Here is a 26,604-nt window from a genome sequence, read left to right as displayed (position 1 = left end):
GTTTTGTTTTTGTTTTTGTTTTTCCTGTGACAGGGTTTCTCTGGGAAGCCTTGGCTTTCCTGGACTCACTCTGTAGACCAGGCTGACCTCGAACTCACAGCGATCCACCAGCCTCTGCCTCCCTGAGTGCTGGGACTAAAGGTGTGCGCCACCACCGCTCGATGTATTTGGGAGAAGTTAAGCAGCAGCATTTCATACTTTTTGTGACTAAGGAGTTTTTTTTGGTGTTAAATATGCACTACTGAAATTTAAAGCCATGCTCCTATTTGTGTGTGTGTGTGTGTGTGTGTGTTTAATTGGAGCTCTGCTTATCTTTCATTTTTCTAAAGGTTACACTAGTAACTGAGGCAACAATGATTATTTCATGTCCTGCATGTACTTTTCTCAGTGTAGGTTGACCCCTGCGTGTGTATGTGTTCTGTGCATCCCTTGTGCATATGTGCACTCTGCAAACCACCATGAGACGGTCTTCACAAGGAGATACAAGTGTCCAATGGGGTCAAAGTGCTGTAAAGAAGCAAATAAGAAGCCTGAAATTTGGATCTGTTCATCAGAGGCCTCTGCATTTGTCAAAACTGGTAGATTTTGTGAGTAAAAAGATTTTCAAGGCCTAGCAATATATTTTATAACCAGACTTCTCCTTTGCTGCGATAGATTCTTAGTGAACATAGGATGGAGTTCTCAGTAGATGAATGAGTGAAGAGTAAAGGAGGTGGATGAAGGTACCCTTCGCGGATGCCCGGCTTGAAGTGATGCAGATGTTAAATGGGGGCTTCAGTGCATTCTTATGGTGTTGAGAGGAAGAGATTGACAACGTGATGCTTAAAGCTGATCACTGGCAGAGCAGCATCCCAGAGCTGGCCAAGAAGGACACAGTTCAAAGCACAGCAGCACTGGCTGTGCAGGTGTCTGGGAACAAAAGCTCTGCCTGGGAGACAGGTAAGTGCATACGCTGAGTGAATCTGAGGAGAGTTGGGTAGAGCCATGCTTCCCTGTGCAGCCTCTGGGGCCCTTACAGTTCCAGAATGCACTGCTTTACAAACATTAGGATGTGCCAGAGCAAATGGCTAATTTTGCATTTCACAAATGGTTGAATATTGGCCATTTCAGGTGGTCATTTAACACTCATGGCTATTCTATTAAGGTTTATTCTTGACAGACAAAGAGACAAATAACCAGACAGGTTAATCACCCAAAAAGGAAATACTGAATCTGGGGCTGTGCCCTATTCCACGGGCTCAGAGTCAGTACTGCTAGACTTTATGATAATTTATTGAATCAGTTAAATGATCACAGAACAGGCTATGAGGAAAGCGTACTGTGGAAAACTCAGGACGACTGATGGGAACTGGTGGTCAGTTCTGGAGGTTACCTACCTCTGCTCCTATATGACATACAATTACAAAGTTGAACCATTTCATGTTGCTGGGTTCTGAAAACACACATACAAGTAACATCATACAGCCTGGGAGGGCTGGTGGGCTTTTTAAAAAATGTATTTAGGAATGTGTGTGTGTGTGTGTGTGTGTGTATGTGTGTGTGCGCGTGTGTGTAAAACAACAATTAATGAAAAAAGAGGCAATGAATTTGAAAGAGAACAAGGAGAGGTACTGGAGAGTTTGGAAGGAGGACAGGCAAGGACAAAGTGTTGTAATTATAATCTCAAAAGTAAAAGAAATAATTTTCAAATCACCAAGTGTAAGGAAATTTCATAGGGATCTTTCTAATCCTCTTTTTGGGAAATCTTCATATTTCCCTTGGATCCTCAGTGAGAGGATAGGCAGGAGAGGAGACAGGGCTGAGTGTGTGAGTGATAGTGTCAGGTCTCCAGCACAGGTAGCTCTATTGTGAAGTGTTTCATAATTTGAAACTTCTAGCAAATACAATATTGTGTCAAACTGCATCCCCTAAACACAGGCATCTTCTATTCTGTCTATTTCTGGTGCATGCACAAGTAACTTCTAACTGTCTGAAAACTTACAAAACAACCATACCTCACTGGCGTCTATTCAGCTAAGGCTCGGGGGCCAACGTCCTGCTCACTCAGTGACCACAGTAAAACAAGCCACACCTGAGGGCTTTGGCATGTCCATTTCTAGCAGATTTTTCATCATGATAAATCACCTACATAGAAGCTGCACACCTGGAAGACACAGCATTTGCTCACTTCTGCTTTAAGGGCACATTGCAGCCAGGAAGCCTTCAGACAGAATTCCACGCTCTGTGACTCACAAAATGGAAATCTGGCATTCTATGCCAATAACATTTCCTTCTGTGGCAGTTCAAGCAGCAAAAAGCCATATGCCATCTACGTCAGATCCAGCCATGCCATACCAATGGGTATGTAAACTAGAAATGAGGAACACAGGGACCACAGACCTCCAGCTCCACCTGGACAAAACTGCATCCTTAGGGGTCCTCCTGTGTTATGCCACTCCCAATTTAAGAGAACTTTGTGGTAAATGGAAAAACACAGTGGTAGGTTTTATGATGAGTTCAACATGCTCCTGTGTCTCATCCATGAAGCCTGACCCTCATCGTGCATTGTCAGGTCTGCTTGGGTAGCACCTGTCCCTTCAAAGGATGGATATCCAGAAGCTGCATCCATCTTCTGCACCGGAACATCTCCTGACAGCATCGTAGGAAAGGGTAAATGCTATTACTGACAGCATTCACCCTCAATGGCCCGAACACCTGACAAACAGGAGACTAAAGGGATCCCTGAGTTGACAAGGTGTGTGGGTTAAGCATGACTCACAGGGATATAATAAATGGGTGGGGCCGGAAAATGAGAACACAGTTCCAACTGTGCTGCTGGGAAAAGAGAAACTGGGTTTATTCTGCAGTGCCTCAGATTCTCTGAAACTTCGCATCACTTTACATAAGGCTACACTGGGAGAAGAAAATGATTATTACTGTGACTTTAAGTAACAAATGGCAAGATTATTTTATAAGTTTCTCAAAGCATTGCTATCTGAAGAAGGCTTTTTGAAGGACAGATTTAGAAGGATTTCCCAATAGAGAATACTGACACCTTGGGCACGATGGGTTACTTTGTTTGTTGACTGGCTTTTGTGTTGCTTTTGATGAAGTGCTCAGTCTGGCTTCAGACTTGCTGGCTTTGGACACTTGATCCTCCTGCTGCCACAAGCAGACTGCTGGCATTACGGCATGTGCTATCGTGCCTAACTAAGACAATTCTTTAGTCAGGAGAACTTCAAAATATTCAGTATCTCTCACTCCTATAGGGGTGAGCAACAGTAGCCATTCTACATCGAAATGATGTAAACCAGTTCAACTTTTGTCCAGAAGGACCATTTTAAATGATGAATCAGATATTTCTGGCCATCAATTCAGGATCAAATACAAATTAATTGAGCAGATGTAGGCAAAATACCTAGAGGATACTGAGATATGAAAGTTCTGCATCCAGTGATACACAGGCTTAATTTGGAAAGGTAAGTTTATAATTAAACAGCTACTGTAGAGCTGCAAGGTATTTTCCGATAGAAAATTTGAATTCCACATTTTGGAGGCAGAGGTGCAAAGCTTCAAACTGAATTGAAAGGGAGTTAGTAACTCTCACACTGAGGTGGCACTTGTGTAAAATCCTAAAGGATAAGTAGACTCTCAACAGGCAGATGGGAGAAGACGTTTCTGGCAGAGAGAATGAGGATGAGCTAACGCCGAGAGAGGAAAGTGTTACAGAGCCTACAAAAATTGGTGGGCATTCGGGATGTGCTGGCAGCCTCGGAAAGGTGGAGAGTGAATGCACGTGGTAGAGGCAGGAAAAGCATGTTACCAGGAAACTTTCTGAGCCAGGTAACAGACAGCCACAGGAAGCTCAGAAGCAGGAATAATATGGTCAGATTTGTGACTGAAAAAAACACTTGTAGCATAAGAAGTTTTCAAAGACAGAAGCTAGGTAAGTGTAAAAGTTGGTATCTTAGTAATTGCCATATATATGCTGCGTAACAAGCAATCGGAAATGTTAAGATGTGGTCCTTATACTCACGGGGATATGGGTCAGCTGAAATGGCTATTTGGCCATACTTTGACATCCCTAGCTTTGTGAGCTGACTATAGAAAACTGTACCCCATATGTCTTAGCCTGGGCTTGCACTGAGTCAGCAGCAGCTCCCAATAGCACACAGTTCTCAAGCGCTCTGCTCACTGCACATGTAAGCATACCCCAGTTGCGCAAGAAAGCCAGCTGACCGAGTCAACGGGGAATATAGACAGGCTTTGTCGGCGTAACTACTGCTGCAAAAGGCAGGTACTGTGAGTAGTTATCAGACTGACCACATCTGGCGTGGGATCAGCGCAATGATGAAAGGATAAAGAATTATCCTGTGATTATGTGACTCTGGCTGGTGATTGGTTTCAAACAGAGAGACCAGTGCATGACGCTTCAAAGAGAACTTTACTGCATGTCTGCCCTCAGAGAGCAGAGAGTATCTTGTTCTGTCATTTCATATTCTGGTATAGACACAAAGATTTATGGAAAGAATGGCTTGCACTGAAAATGTAGCATAGACAATGGCTTGGCTACCCAAGATGTACACATAGACGTGACCGTGCCATGTATTTGTATAGTGGTTGTGAGATAATTCTGAATATTTATTAAATGCCAGGCACAGTGCAAGACTCTAAGAATAGAGGCAATTCAAGGTTCTACTCTCAGGGAACTTGAGAACCAACAGCTTACCGCCAGATTGTAGACAATAGGTATTCACTGTGACAGAGCAAGTTGGCAGACACCCCACTGCCTTATGGTTGTAGAAAATAAGTCTTCACGGGGATGGTGCAGGATGAAGGGCACCCAGGAACACCTGAGTGAGTTGTTGTGAGTGAGCAACAGTCATGGACTTTATCTTCCCTGAAGAAGATGTTGGCCCAACTGGGGAAATGATAATTGAGCTGACTGCCTCCTTAATTATTTCTTTCCACCCAGATGCACTAAGGACCACTTCCTTCTATCATTACAGTCAGCAAAGCACGTACAGGCAACAAAAGATGGAGACGGCAGAGGGAGGATAAACAGGCAATTAGGAGCCCATAGCTCGCAAATTCATGTTTCAATATTCATTTTTCTCCCTTTAACACTTGCTACTGAGGGGCAAAACGAACTACTGAGAGATTTAGTCCTCCCCTTTGGCCTGTTTCTGCCTTTCAAACTCTGTTGCTCATTCTAGCTTCTTGACTCACAGGCTTAGGTAACAGGTAACAGGAGGCAGGCTGGTGTGGGGGCTGGATGAGGCTGGTCAAAAATTATTGATTTTATGTGCATGGTGATTTTGCCTGAATGTATGCCTATGCACCATGTGTAAGCCTGGTGCCCGTGAAGGCCAGAAGAGAACATCAGGCCCTCCAAGGACTGGATTAGGGTCATAGAACACAACATATGTGTTCTGGGGATCAAACCTAGATCCCCTGGCAAAGTAGCCAGTGTCCTTTACTACTGAGCCACCTCTCCAGCCTCAGACCTGGCGTCTTTGTTGATGGCATCTAGAGAGCTCCCTTGGGTTTCCTAACTTCTCACAGCTCTTGTTTTGCATTGTTGCAAACGTTTTCTGGCCGCCATCTTCCACTCTGACTCTGTGGTGAGTAAGTGACAAATGCCTCTCATAGGGCCCTGTGTTTGCACACTTGGGATCTACAGTTGGTGGCACTGCTCGGAGAGGGTATGGAACCGGTGGAGGGGGGCCAGCCTTGCTGGTGGAAGGACATCTCTGGAGGTGGGCTTTGAGGGCTTAGCGCTTCATCTCACTTCCAGGTTGTGATGACTGATCTTGGTTGCCAACTCAACCATATATGGATTCAGCTATAAGCCAAGCAGCTAGGCACAGCTGTGGGGTATATTTATTGATTAGATCGTCTGAAGTGAGAGGACCTACCCTAAAGCTGGACCACACCCTCTGGAGGCAGCCCTCGTGCCAGGACGTGGAAAGTGGAAGCTTTTGCTCTCTGCCTGCTTGCCCTCACTCTCGCTATCAGGCTTTCCCATCCTGTTCCCGAATCATTCCTCCACTGGGATTAGAACCTGCTCCCTCAGGATTCTAACGCAGACTGAAGATTAGCAGCTCTCTAGGACTTCCCTGGGACTGGGACTGCTGGGACATCCAGTCTCATGGAAGAAACAACTTCCAGACCTTTGACCTTTCTGTTAGGAGACAGGTGCTGATGGACTACCACGGCCTGTGTATAAGTCAGTCTAACAAATTACACACAAAAATACACACACACACACACGCATGCATGCACGCACCTATCACTTCCTTTTCCTTTAGAGAGCCTTGACTAATACACTCTTCTCTCCTTCCTGGGTGTGGACAAAGAAGGAATTTTGAAATTTTTTGCTCCTTCTGCCATGCCATCTCTGTCCTTATGGACACCTAGCCCTCTGGCACACTAAGGGAAATTGGTTATGGTATTTCATCACAGCAGCAGAACAGTAACTAATACAGACTCTTTATGTCTCCTCTTTACCCTCAATCCCAACCAATCACACCTGGCACTTTAGGCGACAATAGGGAGCGACTACATGATATAGCCATGCTCTTTTCTCTGCTGTACTCTCTACAGCTGCATTTTTAATCTCCCACTAAACGTAATTTACTTTACAATTACAAGATAAATATTTTTTTTGATCAATGAAGACTTATATATTATGAGAGATCAGTACCCAATGGGACCCTTCCTAGCTAGGCAACTCTGATTCCTAGCTGCCCTTTAATTTAAAATGCTTTCATCTCATTATGTCTTACTTAAGATGCAGGTGATTTTCTGTTAATTGGATATATACTAATAAAATGGTTTCTCTGCCATTATTAAATCTCTCATATAACCCACAATGGAGTCTGGAATTCAAGTCACAGGAACTTGTTAAGCACTCATACAGAACCCCAAAGCACAGTTAATAGAAGGGAAAGAAGTTCCAGAAGAGGCTGAATAGCGTTACACAAAGCAATCAGCTTGGCGAGTAGTGACTGTTCTCCTGCTAAGCGATGGTCTATAATTGAACCAAGGGGCTGATGGATTGTGTTGTTGTTGAGCAAAAGAACCTGCTAATTGTTTCCTTCTCTCAGGTGCCAGATCAAGACACAGCAACTAAAGTTATACAGGCCTGGGACAGACTTCGGCAGTGAGAACTCTCTGCCAGACTTGGATTATGAAGGAATACTCTCTGAATATATTAGCCAGGTTTATCTAGAACCATTTGTGAAACTCATGAATTTTATACTACACACATTCAGTGGTACACAATGTCCATGAGGCAAAGGACAATAGCCGTGGCTTCAGCAGACTGTGGTCATAACTAGCCTTCCAAACACATGTTAATCAAGCTAAGTATTTTTACCATAATTATATAAACAGCAGCAACAAAATGACTTCTCAGAGGACTCTAGGTCTCCCTGCATTCTCAGTTGTAAGTGCGGGAGCAGTTGTGTGCAGGAAGTGCCGAGCACCTGGGAAAGGTGCTATCTAGGTTCTTCATGAATGAGGCGTGCTCCCTGTGAAACCGGACCCATGGCAACCAGTGTTCTATTCAGAAATCATACTGTCCTAGCAAGGAGCTTGCCCATTTTTCCTGGAGACATTTGGAGTTAAGACCTTATGCCATGTCACCTCCCACCGCCACATTACCATTGCCTGGTGCTGGCTCCTGTGCAGATCTGAGACACACAGCTCACCTACCTGACCCCAGGAGAGCACGGAGTCATCCTGAGTGATAGGTAGTGTCCCTGCTCCTATCTCACAGATAGAAATCTGAAGCCCCAGGTACAGGAAAGGGAGAGTGGCGCCTTTAGTCACCGCTATGAACAGCACCACCGAGTCACCTAAGGTGCATCTGGAGGTGAGCTGGGGAAGGGAGGCTTTCAAAACCAGGAACCCAAAAAAGGTTCTTTCACTTAGGAACGCATTTCCACAGTGGCCAAATCTCCCTCGTTAGTAAGCCAGATGTTACTGGCTCTCTGTATAAGGCAGGAGAAAGTATATAATATTGATATTTGAAAATCTATCCTGGGTACAAATATATAGTACTCAATATTTCTATAATAACAATTTCAGGGGGTGGGGGAATGCGATTAGGGAAGGAAAGTGACCTTAAAAGTCTAAAGAGGGTATAACCAAAAGAGGCCGCAAAACATAGCATTACACTGTCATTGCCTGCCTGACTCAGGCAGCCCCATGTCGGTTGCTATCAACACAGTTCTTTTTTTATAAAGCAAATACCCTATAGTCAATTTCAACAAATGCTTTGCACAAAACCAGTTAGCAAAGGCACTCTTGGTCTTTCTGCAGTCCCAAGATAGTGTAATTGTGACTGATGAGGACCCTCTAAGGAAAAGTGGCAAAGCCCACGAACAAAGCCCAACACCACCTTAAATTAGCAGCTGAAAACTACAAGCGCAGGGACCCACTTGACACTATTCAGCGGGGAAGCATGTAAAGGAAAACTACATCTCTTCATACAGTGCAGTTGGTTCTAGAGGAGGTCTGGCTGCTTGCAGTGCGAACGCACAAACCTATTGTGGCAGATGAGAAGGCTTTTGAATAAATACTTGTTAATAGCCTGGACAGCTAAAAATACTACATAATTTCATTGCATGACATAAGGGTTCTTTAAAAGACGGCTCCTCTACTTAAATATTCATGTTTCAATTAAAATGTACACCTACTTTATTAGCCACACCAGGTCCAGTTCAGATCAATAACAGCAGCACTAGATGGAATTCTAATGAAGATAAACAACTCTGAGTCCTCCCAGCTCCCCCTGGGCACTGACACACAAAGCTTCCTTTCATGACTTGCTGCAAGATATTTTACAGTCACCTGCCTCATGCAAATGAGGCTCATGTTTATTCATGATGAGAGTTACAGACTACCTTTCATTCCATAGGCTGCCTCAGTAAACCTAAAGAGTGCCTTTTGCCCAGCTATGGAGCTTGAGCACGCCTAGGAAGAGGACTTCTGAATATGCAATTATCTTCTGCAAAGCACACACTGAAAGTCAGTAAGCCAAAAGCAATGCAGAAAGTGAGCCTTCCCCCTTTGAGCTGGCTTTAACGTTTTAAGCACCATCCCATTTTGTGCCACACCATGACCCATTAGAGGTAGATTATTTTCTGTGGATCCTCTTCAGGGGGTTTTCATGAATGTTTGCTTCTGGCCCATTTTCCAGTTCTTCCTAATTGGGATTTTTCTCCCATGGACACAAATGAAGCTCACAGCTTGGCCATGGGGCAACCGCTTTGCTGGGCCAGGCTTGTCTCAGCGCAGTCTCTGATATTTTAAACATTCACAGTTTTTCATCTGTGTGCCTAAGGTTCCAAACCCCAGCAAGTGTGCCGAGCTTGTTTGGCAGTTGGATACAATTCCAAAACAAGCCTGTTATTCCACAGTAAGGCCACTTTTTAAATTGTCACTTCTGTTTTGGTAGAGTGGAGCACACAAAGTTGTGTAGTCTTGGTTATAATGCTGATTCTGACAGCGCTGTCAATGCCATAAAAACAGATAGTTGATGGTTCCTGGAATGACTTAAGCACCACCAAATATGTCTGGGCAAGTAGGTAATTGTAGGAGAGGCTTTAATTCTCAACAGCTGTTAAGGACAGAGGATTCCTGTTTTCTGTTCGGCTGTTATCATGGTGTGCCAACATGGGAAAACAAGGAAGTTCATAGCATCACTTGCAAACAAATTGCTGGAACCAGCTTAAGTCTGCCTTTGCCACCGCTGGATAAGTCATTCAGTTCAGAACTTAACGTAAAGTTCTCGGGCATCTTTGGCACTCACCACCATTTTAACATAACATGCTAAAAAGATTTCTTTGCTTGTTTTGAGACAGGGTTTCTCTGTGTAGCCTTGGCTATCTTGGACTTGCTTTGTAGGCCAGGCTGGCCTCGAACTCACAGCAATCTGCCTACCTCTTCCTCTCCTAGTGCTGGGCTTACAGGCATGTACCAGCACTTCCGGCTTAAAAAAAGACTTTAAAAGAGCTGTTTACTCATATTTTGCAAATGAGACTTATATTATGATTTCTTTTTTTAAAAAGCCATGTTACATCTGCATATAATTTTGTTTCCTCAAAGTATTTTTTATATTTATTACTTCAATTACTCTAACAGCACCATAAGAGAGGATGAGATAACATCTCCATTTTTATTTTTGTTAACTTGAAGGCATGGAGTTTTTGAGTAGCACTCTACCAATGCAGGCATTCTGTATTAGTTGGAGATATGTGTGGTACATGTCATCAGATGGAAATTCCATTGATACAGATCATTGTTAGTGATCAGTTCTAATTTCATAAAAGCATCCGTGGCTAGCTTTTACCCAGCCTGTGGCTTCACTGGCCTGTAGGTCAACTGCCCACTGGGATAAGAGGCCCCCAGCTGCTCCAAATGTACCCAATGTTGAGCAACGCTGCCACATAGATCCACAGTCCACATGCAAACCTTTGTTAGAATATTTAAAGTGCAAACAATAATAACCCACACAAGCATAAATAAGTTTCTTGTATCCAAAACATCATAAATAAAGGCTTCAAGTGGTGGTTGGGCCGCTTGTGTTGGGAGGTAACTGGCAACAGTTATCTTTTCCGTGACGCCCATAAAAATGAATAATACATACTCAAAAATATTGGTAGTAAAACGAAAAAACACAGAATACAAACTCAGTGGCTTGAATCAATGGATTACTCTGTAGACTGCTATGTTGAGAAAGTGAAAGTGCTTTCCAAAACATAAATATTTTAATCACTCTCCAGTTCTACTTCTCTTACATAAATAAGAAAAACATCCCACTGGCTGCTTATTAAGCTGAAAGAGCAGTAGTGAGCTGCTCTTCCAAACACCTCCTCCCAGCAGCGGCTCTAACTAGCGCATTGACTAGCAAGGTTCAGGGATGTCCGGAGGAGTTCAAGCCAAGTGGGTAGCAAATGCCATCCCTGCCTCTGCTACAACATGGTGTGTGTAGTGTGTTGGTGAAATTAAAATTTTGAATTAAGGGTCCTAGGTAGGCAATTCAATCTCCCTTCCCTGTGGTATACAAACTGACCAGAGCCTGAGATACTACCCAAAATATTTCAAAAGCAATGGTGTTTCCTGTTGGGTTCTTTTTAATAATATTCCTGAATTTGAAATTAGACAGCCTCAAGAACATGAGATCATTTAAATCGACCAGTATCTCCGACGCCACATTTGTTCTATCTAATTCAATCTCCTCTGCTACCGAGTTAATAGCAAGAAGAAAAGGAAACTGATTTCAATCTCAGCACTTTTCTCTCCTTCCATTTATTACTGGGTAAAGCAGCACAGTGGCTGCTGGGCAGGAAGAAAAAACAGGAGAGACTGTCTTCAAATTGTAGTAGTGGTTCTCTCACAGTGCACCCTCCCTGTGTTCCCACCCCCCACTCCAATTAAAAATGCTACCGCAGGCAGATCAGGGACACAAAAGAAAAGGGACTAGCAGAATGCTGGGATTGTGTTTGCCAGTAAAAATAACAAGTAAAAGGGCTTATCTATCAATGTTACATTAAACTTTGTTATTAACACTTAAAAATCAAACACAGACAGAAATAAAATGTAGACTAAGATGGGGGAAAAAAGCACCCTCTAAGGATGCCCGTGTTTTAATCCCCAAGACTTGTAACTGCTACATGGCAAAGTGTGATTACATTTACAAAGAGAATTAAGGTTACTTTTTAACCAACCTTAAGACAGGGAGATTATCATCCTGGATTACCCAACTTCCAAACAATCTCTGGGAATTTAAAAGATGGCATTGACATTAGAGGGATGGGATGACATCAGAGAGGACTGGACCCATGGCTGTTGGCTTTGGAGAAGGAGAAACGGAATGCAAACCAAGGAATATGGGAGCTTCTAGAAGTTAAAGGATGGGAGGCTACAAATTCTTCTCTAGAACTGCCGGATAGAAATATAGCTCTGCTGAAGCCTTAAGTGGGGCCCAATGAGACACCATCAGCCTCTGATTACAGAACAGTCAGATAAGAAATTTGCACTGTTTAAACTACTAATTCTGTAGTCATTCACTGTAGTCACGATAGAAAATGAATACTAATGTTACTGTTGCTCTATATCTATCTGTCTATTTATATCTCAATATACCCATGTCTGTATTTATATATGTATTTCTGATATGCTTTTCTGAAAGAAGCAGAGGAAGAGCAGACCATTATGGAAAGTTAAAATTCCTCGTCTTTCCCACGCTTGACCCCTCTCTGACACTCATTCTTAACCAGTGTTAATATACATCATAGATGGTGAGTTTGTCTTCCCCCAGGAGTAAGTGTCCTCACACACAATGCCGAGGCTTCGATGGCTGTCCCCCACAGCCTGTGAGGAGTCATGCTGATCCAGGGCAGAGTGGCCGCAGCCACTTTGAAAGGCTATTGATTTCAATCTCTTCTGGTGGCTTGAGTGTGGAAGGCCTCATCTCACTGAGGTGATTTGCACCTGAATAGCAAAGTCTCTCATAATCAAGTGAAGTACACAGAGGAGGCTGTGGCTATGATTGCAATCGAATTAATGGCTCCTTTCTTCCCCAGTCCTCTTTGAATCATGCCTTCTCAGACAATGCTGAGCAGATACACAGCGGCTCTAAACTGCAACCCGCAGATCTGTGCTCAAGGTGGGGCACATTAGCCTGGCTGGATTTCAGCACCCAGTGCCAGGTGCAAAGGAGAGCTGGTAGGTACCACAGAGGGAAATGTCTAGCTGAGGGAGATGGGCAGGGCAGTGCCTGGCTGAAGCTTCTGCCTTTTTCCCTGCGTTTTCTTTCTTTTCAACCTATAGTGGTTCAAGATGCCACAAACCAGAACTTGCAAATAAAACAAAATGGAGGTGACATGAATTCAGACAGAAGGTAACAGGGAGGCAAGTGCAGTTGTAAGTTAGATTTTTATCTATGCACGAAAGCTACAGAAGTAGCACGCCAAATTCTTCGCTTCTTAAAAACAGTTATGATCCTTAGGACCAGGAGAGAAGCTTGAGAAATGGGCCACTGCCTTATTTAGAAGCATGTTACGAGTGTTATGGGTTTGTCTAGACCCTAAAACTAGTCACAATTAGCCATGGCATCACTCCTACACATGCCTGTTGCAAGGATAAAGATGCCTTTTGTCCGTAAAAGCAGGAACTCTGCTTCTAACTCCTCTAAGTTGGCCAAGAAATTTCTTTTTTTTAAATTAATTTATTCATATTACATCTCGATTGTTAGCCCTTCCCCTGTTTCCTCCCATTCTTCCCTCCCTCCCATTTCTCCCCTTCTCCCCTCTGCTATGTCTGTGACTGAGGGAGACCTCCTCCCCCTATATATGCTCTCAGAATATCAAGTCTCTTCTTGGTAACTAGCTATCCTTCCTCTGAGTGCCACCAGGTCTCCCCATCCAGGGGACATGGTCAGAAAAGGGGCACCAGAGTTCGTGTGAGAGTCAGATCTCACTCTCCACTCAACGGTGGACAGTATCATGTTCGTCGGCTAGGTCTTCGTAGGGGTTCAAAGCTTACTGCCTATATTCTCCTTGGCTGGTGCCTTAGTTTGAGGAGGACCCCAGGATCCAGATCTGCCTGTCATAAAGTTCTTCTTGTAGATTTCCAGGACCCTGTGGGTCCTACTATTTCCTCTTTCTTCCATGCTACTCTTGCCTAAAGTCTCAATCGGATATCCTCTCCTCTGACCCACTTTCTTGGTAAGTAAAGATTTTCATGGTACGTATCCCTTGGACTAGTATTTTGATATAAGTGAGTATATACCGTTTGTCTCTTTTTGCTTCTGGGTGAACTCACTCATTATGATAATTTCTAGATCAATCCATTTGTCCACAAATTTCGGGAATTCCTCATTTTTAATAGCTGAGTAGTATTCTATCGGGTAAATATACCACAGTTTCTTAGTCCATTCTTCTACTGAGGGACACTTAGGCTGTTTCCATGTTCTGGCTATTATGTATAGAGCAGCTATGAACATGGTTGAGCATAGGTCCCTGTTATGTGGTAGGACATTTTCTGGGTATATTCCAAGGAGTGGGATAGCTGGGTCTTGAGGAAGCCCTATTCCCATTTTTCTGAGAAAGCACCAGATAGCTTTCCAAAGTGGTTGTACTAGTTTGCATCCCCACCAGCAATGAAGGAGTGTTCCTCTCTCTCCACATCCTCAACAACATGTGGTGTCATGGCCAAGAAATTTCAATGAACATTCTCACACCCATGGACATGGGAAAGTCATATTCTTGCAAGTAATGGCAGCATAAGAACAAACAAACAAGTGCTGGTGAGATAGCTCAGCAGATAAAGGCACCTGCTACCAAGCCTAGTGTCCTGAGTTCAAGACCCTGGACCAACACAGTGAAAGGAAAGAACTGATTCCTGTAGGTTGTCCTCTGTGTATGTTACACACAATCTTACACACACACACACACACACACACACACACACACACACACTCCCCAAATACATGGAATAAAAACATTTAAATTAAAAGTCCCACAGCATCTTCATTCAAATAATCAAATACATCAATGCTCTACACCAAGACATGGTACATGTAGTGCTGTTTCCTGAGGGGGGCAGGAGGGAGAGGGAGAAACAGAGAGAGACAGAGATATCTCCGTTATCATGGGAATAACTTGTGTTTGGACACAGAAGAAACAGATGACCTTATGCCATCACACTACATAAAGATACCAGTGGACCAGAGAGTCATCTTCCTGGTTGTATCATGTCTGTACTTATCTTCTACACAGGTGGAGCAATGACACTTTACCTAATAACCTCACACCAGGGACAAGGCATTCCATACCAAAATTTCAAAGGGAAAAACTCATGTTTCTCCAGAAAGGATCTCAGTTGGTGGCCTTGGTTTAGACAAAGGAACCAAAACCGGCCCAAGCAGATACCTAGTGGTCTCTTCCATTTTTTGGTACAATTTAAAATCACCCCTTTCCTTCTCTTCCCTTGGCCACTACTTCCATGCACAGTGATGACGCACAGCGTACCATGGCAGAGGCCATGAACCCCAAACCCGTCGGGCGGCATGCCGTGCGCCAGGCCACAGCAAACCCTTTACCTTGTTGAAGTCTTCGGAAGTTGCCCTCATTTCCTTCCATGTTTTGTTCAGAAGCTGGATACAAATGCAGAAGAACTCCTCGAAGGCTCTGTCATGGGTGAAGAACATCGGGTGGAAGTCATTGCAGGTCTCACTAGCTGGAGGAAAGAGATAGGGAAAGAGACAGACGTATTAATATAGTAAAATGTGGAATCAAACTCACATTAGGTGTCCATGGCGACAAAGTGACATAGTTTTGATTATGTGACTATGGGGAAAAGTAATTTTAAAAAGGCACCGAAGGCCAGCTCCCACCCTTAAAAGCCTAAGATCAGAGGGTCAGACCTATTCTTAGGTACATATTTTGACTGTAAAATGTCACATACTAATTCTCTCCAGGATGTGACCCTCAGAGCTTTGTTCCAGGAGTTCTGGGATAGGTGACCTTTGAGAAACTATTCCAACTGTTTTCTGAAACACAATGCCTCCCTCATCCTAATAGAATAATTGGCAGAAGATGGGCTTTCCTGAATATTCAATTAATTCTATCTTTGAAAATAGCATCTATGATTATGTCTCCAGGGGGCATTTCTCCCCCTCTTAAGGCAGTGAGCAGGGACTGGCTGTGGTCATTCGCCATCTGATGGCACTGACCATTTCACTTTACAGGCCAGACACAGATGGCTGGAGGTCAAAGCAACCCAAATGCTCTGAATGCTGCAGCATTCAGTTTTCACAGGCAACCAGAAAATTAGCTTAGATGGTTTCCAAGCCCAGAAAGGGTGAGCTTCCTTGGGATAGATCCAGGTTAGCCACCTTCTTCCCTTCCCTCAGACCAGACCCCAGCCCAAGCCCCTCCTCACATCTCAGCAGTCTTCCAAGCGCGCATTTTATAGTCCCTTAAAAAAACAAAAAGATTTTTTTATGTGTCTGAGTACTTCAGCTGCATGTATATAAGTACCGTGTGTGTATTTGTGTTTGTGTTTGTGTGTGTGTGTGTGTGTGTGTGTGTGTGTGTGTGTGTGTGTGTGTCCAGAAGAAGTAGCCAGATGTGGAACTGGAGTTACAGGCAGCTGTGGATGCTCAGAACAGAACCTGGGTCCTCATCAAGAACAATAAGCACTCCTAACTCTCGAGCCGTTTCAAGCCCCAAATACAGAATATAGTCCTTTTATAAATGTGACAACTTGTTTGATCACTGAATAATCTCTTATTAACTGTGTCATGGAGAAAAGTTGTAGAGGAAATTCAGCATTGTGACCAGCCTCACAGAAAGAAAATCCAAGGTTTACACACACACACACACACACACACACAGAGAGAGAGAGAGAGAGAGAGAGAGAGAGAGAGAGAGAGAGAGAGAGAGAGAGAGAGGGGCAGACAGACAGACAGAGAGACAGAGAGAGAAGAAGAAAGAAGAAGAAGAAGAAGAAGAAGAAGAAGAGAAGAAGAAGAAGAAGAAGAAGAAAGAAGAAGAAAAGAAAAAAGAAGAAGAAGAAGAAGAAGAAGAAGAAGAAGAAGAAGAAGAAGAAGAAGAAGAAGAAGAAAGAAGAAGAAGGATGAGGAGGAGGAGGAGGAGGAGGAGGAGAAGGAGGAGGAGGAGGAGGAGGAGGAGGAGGAGGAACCAACTATAATGAGTGCGCCTATACACAGTGAAGGTGAATGCTTCTATTGTATTGGAATCTCTTCAAAGCTTGAGTACTCTTCTAGGCCTGAGGTGGTACAATTTCAGGCTTTGGAAATACAGGAGGGGAGTGATGGGAGGGTCAGGAGTGGAGCTTGCAGCAGAGAGCTCCTGCAGAGAGCCATGCTGCTTGCCATGCATATGAATATCCACTTCATTTCTGGTATGAAACCAGCTGGTTGTGAACCGTAGTGTTGGGAACCAGCTAGTGAATCCCAGCACTGGTAGAATGAGTGTGTTCTGCCCCGGCACAGTTGTTATATGCCAACTCCATCCATCCACAGGCCTTGCAAGTACAGTGATTCTGGACCTCCAGCCATCTAAAGCAGTGGCAAACGGGTGTGCATTTGTACAGCTCACCCTTTCTGAAAGGACAACTTGATATGAAGATACATAAATGCCACCATCTCCCAGACAGCACAAGTACGCAGGCTACCTGCCGCGCAGTCAGGCAGAAAAGACCTAGAAGCCCAGATGTGGATTCATGTCCAGCTCATGCCAAGCAAGGGAATGACACTTTGCATTTCTTAGGCTGCGTTTTAACTAAAATGAAGAAATGAAATTCAGTCTGCCTTCACTCTAGGCTTCAGAGAGGATCACGTGGCACAATTCATAGAAAACCTGCCCTGGAAGAGAGAAAAGGTAACGCAAACATGGAGAGAGGTGCTGGTCATGGCAAGGAGTCTCAGCTGCCAGTAGCAGCGCTCTGTTCCAAGGAATGTCCTCTGTTTCCTGGTCAAGCTTGGCCACACATCAGCAAAGAAAAGCAAGAGGACACAAGTAAAGCCACTCCACCCCAGAGGGACTCCAGCAAATGTGAAGCTTTGACCCAAGACACAAAGCTATTTAGGGAGTGTGCAACACCAGTGCAGGTGAGCTGCTCAGCCCGCCGCCCTGGCCAATGAGCCCTCAGTCTCACCTCCACAAGCACTGGAGCCCATGACATTTACAAGTCTACAGAAGCAACTTAAGATGCTATTACTGTCCAAGAACTCATTATTAATCACATTATCACAGTATCATTTTTGGAGCTAGTGTGATTATATGTGTACTTTATGCCCTAGTTAAATTTTTATAGCATTCCTGGAGCTGAGATGGCTCCAAAACCCATGAGTCCCGTTTTTGATTGGGTGTAGAGAAAGGGAAGCAAGCTCATAATAATTGGCCGTATTTGTTGGATGCACAGGCTCGACAGGAAGTATCTTCATAAGAAGCCAGGGAGGTGGGCGTGATGGGTATCTTCATTTTATATATGGGGAGAGCAAAAGTTGTAGGAATGAAACCTTCCATCATGAGCTGTTTCTAGGTGGCCCTAAGTAAGCATTTGAAACCTCCAATTTAGCTGAGCCAGCAGTACGCTTCCAGCCTTCACTGACATTAAGAGCACAGGGACTTTCCTGGTGGCTGCTGCTTCGAAAACTAATTTCGCCTCGCACTTTTCTGGACCTCCTGTACTCCTCCTTCAGCAAGAACCCAGATCATGGTCTGCAGTGCTAAGGGGCTCCAAGTAAGTGCACAGTTCGTGCCTGCTGGGTGAGAACACATGGCCTTGTGATCATAGCACTAAAGCCAGCAGTCCCACCACTGTGGGCCATGCACTGGACGGTGGCTTTGTCTAAGTTATAATCACTTATTGGCAATCACATGAGAGGTGTATTAGTTTCTTCCCCCCCCCCCATTCCCATTGTTTCCTTTTTGAAAAATAGGAAATAGCAGATTCAGAAAGATGAGATGACTTTTCAAATTGCACGATGTCTCAGTTATTTTTCTATTGCCATGACAAAGCGCCATAACCAAAGTAAATTAGAGACGAGTTGAATGGGGGCTGATGGTTCAAAGAGTAAGTCTGTGAGCACAATGGCGACAGGAGCACAGGAGCATGCAGGCAGACATGGCCTTGGAGCAGAGGCTGAGAGCTTGCACCCTGATCAGCAAATTGGAGTTAGAAAAGGCTAAACTGGAGAGATGGCTCAGTGGGCTCTTCCAAAGGTCCTGAGTTCAATTCCGGGCAACCACATGGTGGCTCACAACTACCTATACTGAGATCTGGTGCCCCTCTACTGGCGTGCAAGCTAACATGCATGCAGAACACTGTATAAATAAATAAATAAATAAATAAATAAATAAATAAATAAATAAATCTTAAAAAAAAAAAAAAGAAAAGAAAAAAGAAAAAGAAAAGGCTAACTGGGAATGGCTTCGGCTTTTGAAATTAGTAGCCCAACCCCTCCAGAAAGGCCACACCTCCTCCAGAAAGGCCACACCTCTTAATCCTTCCCAAATATTTCTGTCAACTGAGGACCAAGCATTCAAATATATGAGATTTGGCGGGGGGGGAGGCGGGGAGGGGTGGTGGTGGTGGGGGGGCATTCTCATTCAGACATGGATCACAAATTGTAACTCCAGGATTAAAACCTGGGTAAGCATGACTCCAAAGGCCATCACTGCTGCCCTATTGTGTTCTACTTCCTCACCTGTGTGTGTTTGTTAACTGCCTTTGCTGAACCTCCCAAACACACTTCTAACGCAAAGACTTCTTTATTCATCACACACTTACAAAGTAAACTCTTGCAAGGGGGTCAACTCTAAGTGTTTAAAGCACACTTCAGAGCTATGATTTCTCTGCTTTTGCCCATGGCCCAAGAAGATTTTCCTCTCTTTCCTGAGGCCAGGCAAAGGTACCTCTTGACAGCTCTCCTGAGCTCTCCTAAGTACCAAGAAAATCAACCTAGTTCCAAGTTTTTGTTGCAGAAAGATACACTTGGCATCTACCACATATCAACTTACTCCCAGGTAGTTAGTCACTAACGAAGTCTCCCCCTTTCCACACAAATGATGTATTTCAAGAAACTCACAACTTCATGTCCATGTAAGCAGAAACCCAACTTTGGATCTTGATAATAATGAAGGCAGTTATACCTTCAGCCTCTCTTAACTGAGAGAAGTCACATGAACAAATCATAGCCAGTAACAGAAAAGTAGAAGTTTCTTAGTAGAGTTTCCAGGAAGGAAGGGGAATCAGAAGGCTTGATTAGCTTACCCTCCTTTGTTCCTGCTTTCCTGATTTAACTCTTTTGTGTCTGGAATGTAGGATGATGACTGTGTTCCTACAACCATTTTATTTGCTTAAAAACGAAGGCTGTATCCTCAATAGTTACAAAGAGCTCTGTGTGCCACTGTGGAGACACCATAAGAACCCAAGCTTGTTCTCTGGAATTCTGTACTTAAATCACTGTTTTTGGATTTTTTTTTTTTACACTATGCTTAGACACATAATTATTGATATGAAAGGTTAAGGGACAGGAGGCACATGGATAGTAACCTAAGAAAACATGTGCTTAAAATTATGGGGGGGCTTATAAGATGAGGAAGGAGGCAGTAAGTACAAGGGTTACGGTGAAACATGTTTGCATGTAAACATTAAATTTGACATTTCTTCACGTACTGTATAACCTTAGATGATAAAGACCCTGGAGCCTGTTACATCAACTGTGAAATGTAATCATATGATGTTCGAAAGTGTTAAATTAGATCCTTTCTACAAAGTACATGGTGAAGAGCTCAGTGCATACTCTTTACTATTCCAGCCACCAGTGCACTCCATAGCTGCATTGTAAGACTCCAACAATGTTAGAGAAGACTCTGGGGAGTAGCACTGGGCCCCAGTAGATACACAGGGGATGGAGCCAATAACTCTTATTGATTGTGCTGAAACCTGTGTGATCTCAATGGTGAATTTCACATGAAGAGAAATCATTGGGCTGTGAGCTCTTAACTCAGACTTTCCCGCCTGAAGATACCCCTAACCCTACCATCTGCACTGCACACACAGAAGCCTAAGGGAGTTAAGTGTGGTGAAGGGCCAGAGACCCATGTTCGGTCTCTGGAGTCAGTATTTTCAGACTCTCCGTGAAAGGACAGCTTTGCTGTCACCCTACCCTCCTGTTTTGTTTTACTCTGCTTTGTTTGAGGTGGGGTCCCTCACTGTTCCTCAGGACGGCTTTCCACTCGTGTTCTTCTTAACTCAGCTTCCTAGGAACACAAGTGTGCACTATCATGCACAGTTCATCCTGCAGTTCTTCAAGGCTTTTCCCTTTCACCTAGGAGTAGGTAGACAACAAACCAGTCCATCCCACGATGCACAAGATACAATTAAAGGGCTTCTGTGGACATGTCACTCTTTAAGGATCTCCTTATATTAAAAGAAAAAAAAAAGTCAGATTATTTACTAGTAGAGTTTTTTTTTCTCTGAAAGTTTCAAAATGTAGACATTCAGGGTCTGCCCTAGTTTGCCTTCTGTCGCTGTAGATAAATACCATGACCAAAAACAGTTTAGGGGAGAAAAGGGTTTATTTCATTTTATGAGAGACAGCCCATCATCCAGAGACTCCATGGCAGGAGGTTGAAACAGAAACCCCAGAACAAAGCTTACTGGCTTCCTCTCTCGCTTATTCCTGCTTAGACACCTTTCTTATATAACCAGGGTCCATCTGCAAAGGCGTGTCTGTAGGCCAATCTTGATGGGGGCAGTCCTTCAGCTAGGTCTCTGTTTCCCCCGGGGTGTCCCATCGCCAAGGAGATTGGTTATCACAGAATCTGAATAGTCCAAATACACGTGAAGCAAGAGCTATCAGAAAGGCAAAGTGGTTCACTCAAGACTCCAGGATAACAGATGCTTTAAGTTAAAGTACTGAGGTTCAAATCCTAGCTCTAGCACCTGGGTTACACAGGAAAGTCTTTCCATCATCTATGCCATGCTCTTCTCATCTGCGACACTAAAAAGAATTGCATCAAGTCGCTGGGGTGGGGGTGGGGTTGGTAAGCACAAGAGGACACTCAGTGTAGTTTTGGTCAAAAGTATTATGGTATACATGTCAAAGGCCACATATTTAAATATGAGAGTTTATGGGTGACCACGAGGAAGCACTGGGTCTCAATAACAGCCTTTAACTCAGAGATTAAAACAAACAAACAAAAAACAATTACAGGGAGGGTGAGTTTATTATTTTCTTTAAAAAACCAGCAAGGCTTATTAAAGAAAAACACTGAAGTAGCAGGCAATGACTTTATAAATGAAATCTGGAGAGAAGCATTCAATGAGACAAAAATAGTAAGACATTTAAAAAGCCAAATTGTTCATAAGCACACTATTTTTAACCCAGTGAGATTCTATTTTATACAAGAGAATTGACTCACTGGTCTTTTAAGTTTGCAATCTAAAGCTATTTTCAGGGTTAGGTTGGAATGTGAATTTGCCAATATGTAATTCATTTATTAGTAACTATAATCTACACATGTAAGATCTGGGAATAAAGTAAGAACAAGGCTCACTTGTGTAGCAGTGCTATCACCCCATTTGCTAGTGCTGGAAGAAAATGCTGGAGGCTGGAGGCTTTCTATAGAGAAGATGTCGATACCACTCACAGGTTTGAGGGTCCAAACACATTGTGCCAGCACCTGCCTTTGGCTTTTTTATTTTGCTAAGGCCGTTTGGCTGCATGAAAACAGAAAAAAAAAATTGTGGGACTGTTTTAAGAAGGAAAGATTACCTCCTAGGATAAAAAGATAACTCTGCTTTTCTAACAACCTATTCATATGAGAGAGCTTACTCTAAGAACCAGCAATAAGCCTAAGCACAGCAACGCCCCAGTGACTAGCCAGCCTCTGTCTCTTCACTTAATACAGTTACACTGGGGTCTTAGCCTCCAGTACAAGAACCCATAGGCCACAAAAGTCACCTAAAGCAGCAGCACCTGCCAAAGGGACGTGTTCTTATTTTCTATTGGATAATATGATGTGAGGTCCATATTGTCATGAGGTTCTAAAAAAAAGAATGGCCAATGCACTGCAGCAAACACACTATGAGCAGGAAGAACTGGTTCTAAAAATGACCTGAGACCTTATAACCTGCCACTTACCAATACCAGGAGATAGGGTGACAGATTAATAAGTCGAAAATCTCATCTTTCCACCCCCGTCCTCACATACTCCCCCTCCCCCACCACACATCCATGTAAGGTTGTGAATCTTTTCATATTTTTGCTCTCTAATGCTCATCAGAAGTTATAGAACTCGGAGACTGTGTCTGCACTGAACTTCGCGGCTCCTATCTCTCCCTTTCGAGACAGGATGACCGCACCTTCCGCCTGTACATTTTACTCAGGGTGTTAAGGCATCAAAGTGGCATTTACTGGGTTGGCTTAATGTTTCCTGTGCTCGTCTTTACTCTTCTTAAGAAAATTGCTGGTTGTTTTTATACCTTTCACACCAGCTTATGTAGACCATTACATTAAAAAAAAGTAGCTGACTGAAGATGAGGTAACAAGATGACACAGGCAAGTAGAGACCAATTTTGCTCTTTCATGGTAATTTTCTCCCTCACTTGTAATTTTTAAGACGCTAAAAAGCTTTCTATGGCCCGAGTTATGCAAAGAGTCTTTGAACTTGTCCGTGATAACTGTGAGGCACGAGCTCGGGAAGCAGTGGGCAAATTATACTATTTCTACCATGACACTGTGAGCCATTTGACTAGCAATGATCTTTGAAAATGTGCTCTTTGAAAGACTAATAAGTAGGGCTAAGACATACGGGAGTTTGCTGTAAAATTATGCATTACAAGGAAGAGGTGATGAATCATGTACACTCACAAGAATTTAACTCACGACAACTGCCAGCGAAATGATAAAATGCCAGCACTCATCCATGGGACACAAACTCACCTGAGGACTAGCTGTGCCTCTACGCAACTCCATATTACACATCTATGAATTCTAAGATGCAAATGCATAGATGTAGATCTTTGCAAGAAACCGTCTAGCTGTCCCCCAGAAGACATTGGGTTTTCTATTTTTAGACCTGGTATTCCTTAGCTGTTTGAGTTTGCAGAACAGCACTGTGTGGGAAGATGCTTAAAGTTCAGAACCTTTTGTAGGGAGGAGAGGTGAGGCAGGCCATGGCAAAGAACTTGCAGCTCCCTCATATCCATAAGTTCAGCCCATATAGAAGCTACTCCTCCACCCCTGCTATCTCAGAGACAGAATTAGAGGCTCTAAACTTTTTCAGCATTCGAGGCTCCTGAAGTCATTTAATAGAACTGTAGGTAGTCCTTTTTATCGTCTACCAGCCTAAAAATCAATAATGGATAGACAGACACGGAAGCAAATCCAATGTTTCACACTGCTCACTTTCCTTGTAGGCCTTTCTCCAGGATCTGGAGAAAGAGGGAAAAAATACCAAACCAGTGTTAATGATGAAAATCAAGATACACAACACAGCAAGACACCCATGTCACCAAAAATCGACGGAGGCGGTGGCCAGGCATGCAGACTGTAGTTACAGACCAGAGAGACTGAAGAAGGTTGCTATGGGTGCCCATCCTGGTGTTTCCACTAAGCAGCAGCATGACCTTGAGTGCTCTATGGTTGTACTGGACCTAGTCCTTATTAAAATTAAAACACAATACTTCTGATCTCACTGAGTTGTTAGGATTAGACATGAATGTAAAATGATTCATACATTTTCAGATATAAACATTACAACAGTATTAGTTGATATTAGCTTTAATAAATCAATTAATATATATAGGTCAAATGGCAAATTCAGAAGACCCAATGCCATCAAATACAAAGACTTACAAAACTACAGTACAGAGTAATTATGTAAAGATACTACTAGCATATGGATGGAAAAATAAGAGATGCAAAAAATCCTGGGTCTCCAAAAAGAAAACTGTATATCCACTCACTGGATTTAGGACATAAAAGGAGTGGGGAGGAGAAATGAGGGACATTTGTCATGTATTAAGTGCTCTGTACATGCTAGCCATATACTGCACAGGATATAAGTATGGCATACACACACACACACACACACACACACTTATTTTTTTTTTTTTTTTTTTTTTTTTTTTTTTACCAAAATACCTTTGGTTTAAATTGTGATAAAGTCTTACATAGCCAGCTTCCCATGACTTAGCCCTGGTTCTTTTGTGAAGTCATACAGGAGTGTTGTCAAGGTCATCTTGTGAGCTAGTTAGCCAAGAGCAAACATAGGGAAATTCTAGTAAATAAAGATTTCTGATAACAGGAGTGAAGTGACCCCTGGGGGTTTGCTTATAATTATAAAATGATCCTGCTGATATGAGCTTGTTCCTTTCCTTTGTCCTCTAACTCAGATCAAGAAAAGTTGGAAACAGATTTTTCACCCCTGGGACCTTATCTGTTGGAGGTGTGTGTGTGTGTGTGTGTGTGTGTGTGTGTGTGTGTGTGTGGTGAGGGTGTGTGTGTGTGGAAATCATCATTTCTGGAGCCACCTTCAGGGACGAGACTGCACATTCATATTCTTGGCTCAAGGATGGAAAGGGGGCCACAGGGAAAGCATTTGCTGGAAAGCAGAATCAATCCTGTGGCCCTGCAATACCCATCAGACTGCCGTGCACTCAGCCTGCGAAATACAGGACATCCCCGTTAGAATTACTATACTGCAGATCGCCCTATCCAGTGTGGGTGGGCTCCCATCCAGGCCCAATAGGACAAAATGTTAGAAGCAGGAGGAATCTGGTCCTTTTTTTTTTTTATTTCCACCTAACTGCTTGATCTAGGACATGTCAGCTCAGCTTCCTCAATTCCCGACTTCTCAGGCCCTCAGTGTAAACCAAATAGTATCATCAGTTCTATCGGGCTCCCTGTTCCCACATGCTACATACTGGGACTTCTGGGCCTCCAAGGACTCTGCCAGTTAATTCCTCATAATAAGCTTCATGAATATTTGTATATTCATGAATACAGAAGAGTTTTCAATGAATATTATGTATAATATTCATTTTTCTGTGATTAATATTATATATAATATCCATTACGTGTGTGTGTGTGTGTGTGTGTGTGTGTGTGTGTGTGTGCGTGTGTGTGTGTGTGTGTGTGTGTGTTTGCTGATTTGTTTTTCTTGAAGGACCTAAAGAATAGTAAGAGATTAAGGAGAATGCTCTTGTAGGGTAGGAAGCAGTCCAAGGTAGCCAGTGTGAGTAGCACATGTCACAAGTACCTTCAGTACCCTCTTTTTAAACATTATTTGAAGAAATTTAACACGAGAGATGGCACGTTAAGGCTGGAAAGACTGGTGAGATGGCTCAGCGCTTGAGCACTTGCTGCTCTTGCAGAGGACCCACGCCCATGTTGTGGCTCACAACCAGCTGCAACTCCCATCCACCCACGCGGTGTGCAGTAACACACATAAACTATATATAAAAACAGAGACTCATGGATCAAACTTAGCATGGCTATCAACAGTGCCCTTTCTCACCAGGCCAGCTGGGCGCTTGGGGTTATAACGGGTGAGGTTGACCAATCTGCAGGTGTATCTCACTGACTGCATCACTCTGCAGGGCCATCCTGAGACTGAGATGGCCTCTGACCTGAAGCTGATGGTATGAATGAGGAGCGGGCAAAAACAGGTTAAAAATAAGCAGGTCTGTGTAGGATACCTGCGAATTAAAGGACCAATGGGTCAAGGCTTGCTCATATCACATGTGCTTACTTACCATTGCCCAGCCAATGCCTCCCCTGAAGTGACCTATCAGTGACCACCTACAGGTGTCACTAATTGAAATACAAAGACCTCAGTGAGGCAGCCAACTACGACTCTCCTCATACTGCCATGTGCAGCATTTTTCTGACCACCGAGCAAACTCTTAAGAGTCATCACAATAGATATTTTTTTATCAGGCAGCCGCCTACCCCACCCCCCCATGCTCAGCTCCTGGTTTTCCTCTGTGTGAAGCCCACTAAGTTAGTTCCATTTTCCAGAGAAGCCCATGGCTATAGGCACTTCACCCGCTACAATTCCATAGATT

General features: G+C 43.5%; 1 protein-coding gene across 7 annotated transcripts in view; it reads right to left on the bottom strand.

Annotated features, from left to right (window-relative positions):
- The window catches only part of Elmo1 (engulfment and cell motility 1), a 510,606-nt gene that overhangs the window by 133,069 nt on the left and 350,933 nt on the right, over positions 1-26,604 (bottom strand). For all 7 annotated transcript variants that reach the window (XM_051168294.1, XM_051168265.1, XM_051168256.1 and 4 more), the window contains one exon: positions 15,095-15,231. In XM_051168294.1, the coding sequence (XP_051024251.1) occupies positions 15,095-15,231 (137 nt within the window). The remainder of the gene's footprint in view (positions 1-15,094; positions 15,232-26,604) is intronic.

The sequence above is a fragment of the Acomys russatus genome, chromosome 3 (assembly GCF_903995435.1).
Source record: "Acomys russatus chromosome 3, mAcoRus1.1, whole genome shotgun sequence".
Classification (NCBI taxonomy): Eukaryota; Metazoa; Chordata; class Mammalia; order Rodentia; family Muridae; genus Acomys; species Acomys russatus.
The sequence above is the reverse complement of the archived record's forward strand: the minus strand, read 5'-3'. Positions and strand labels throughout refer to the sequence as shown.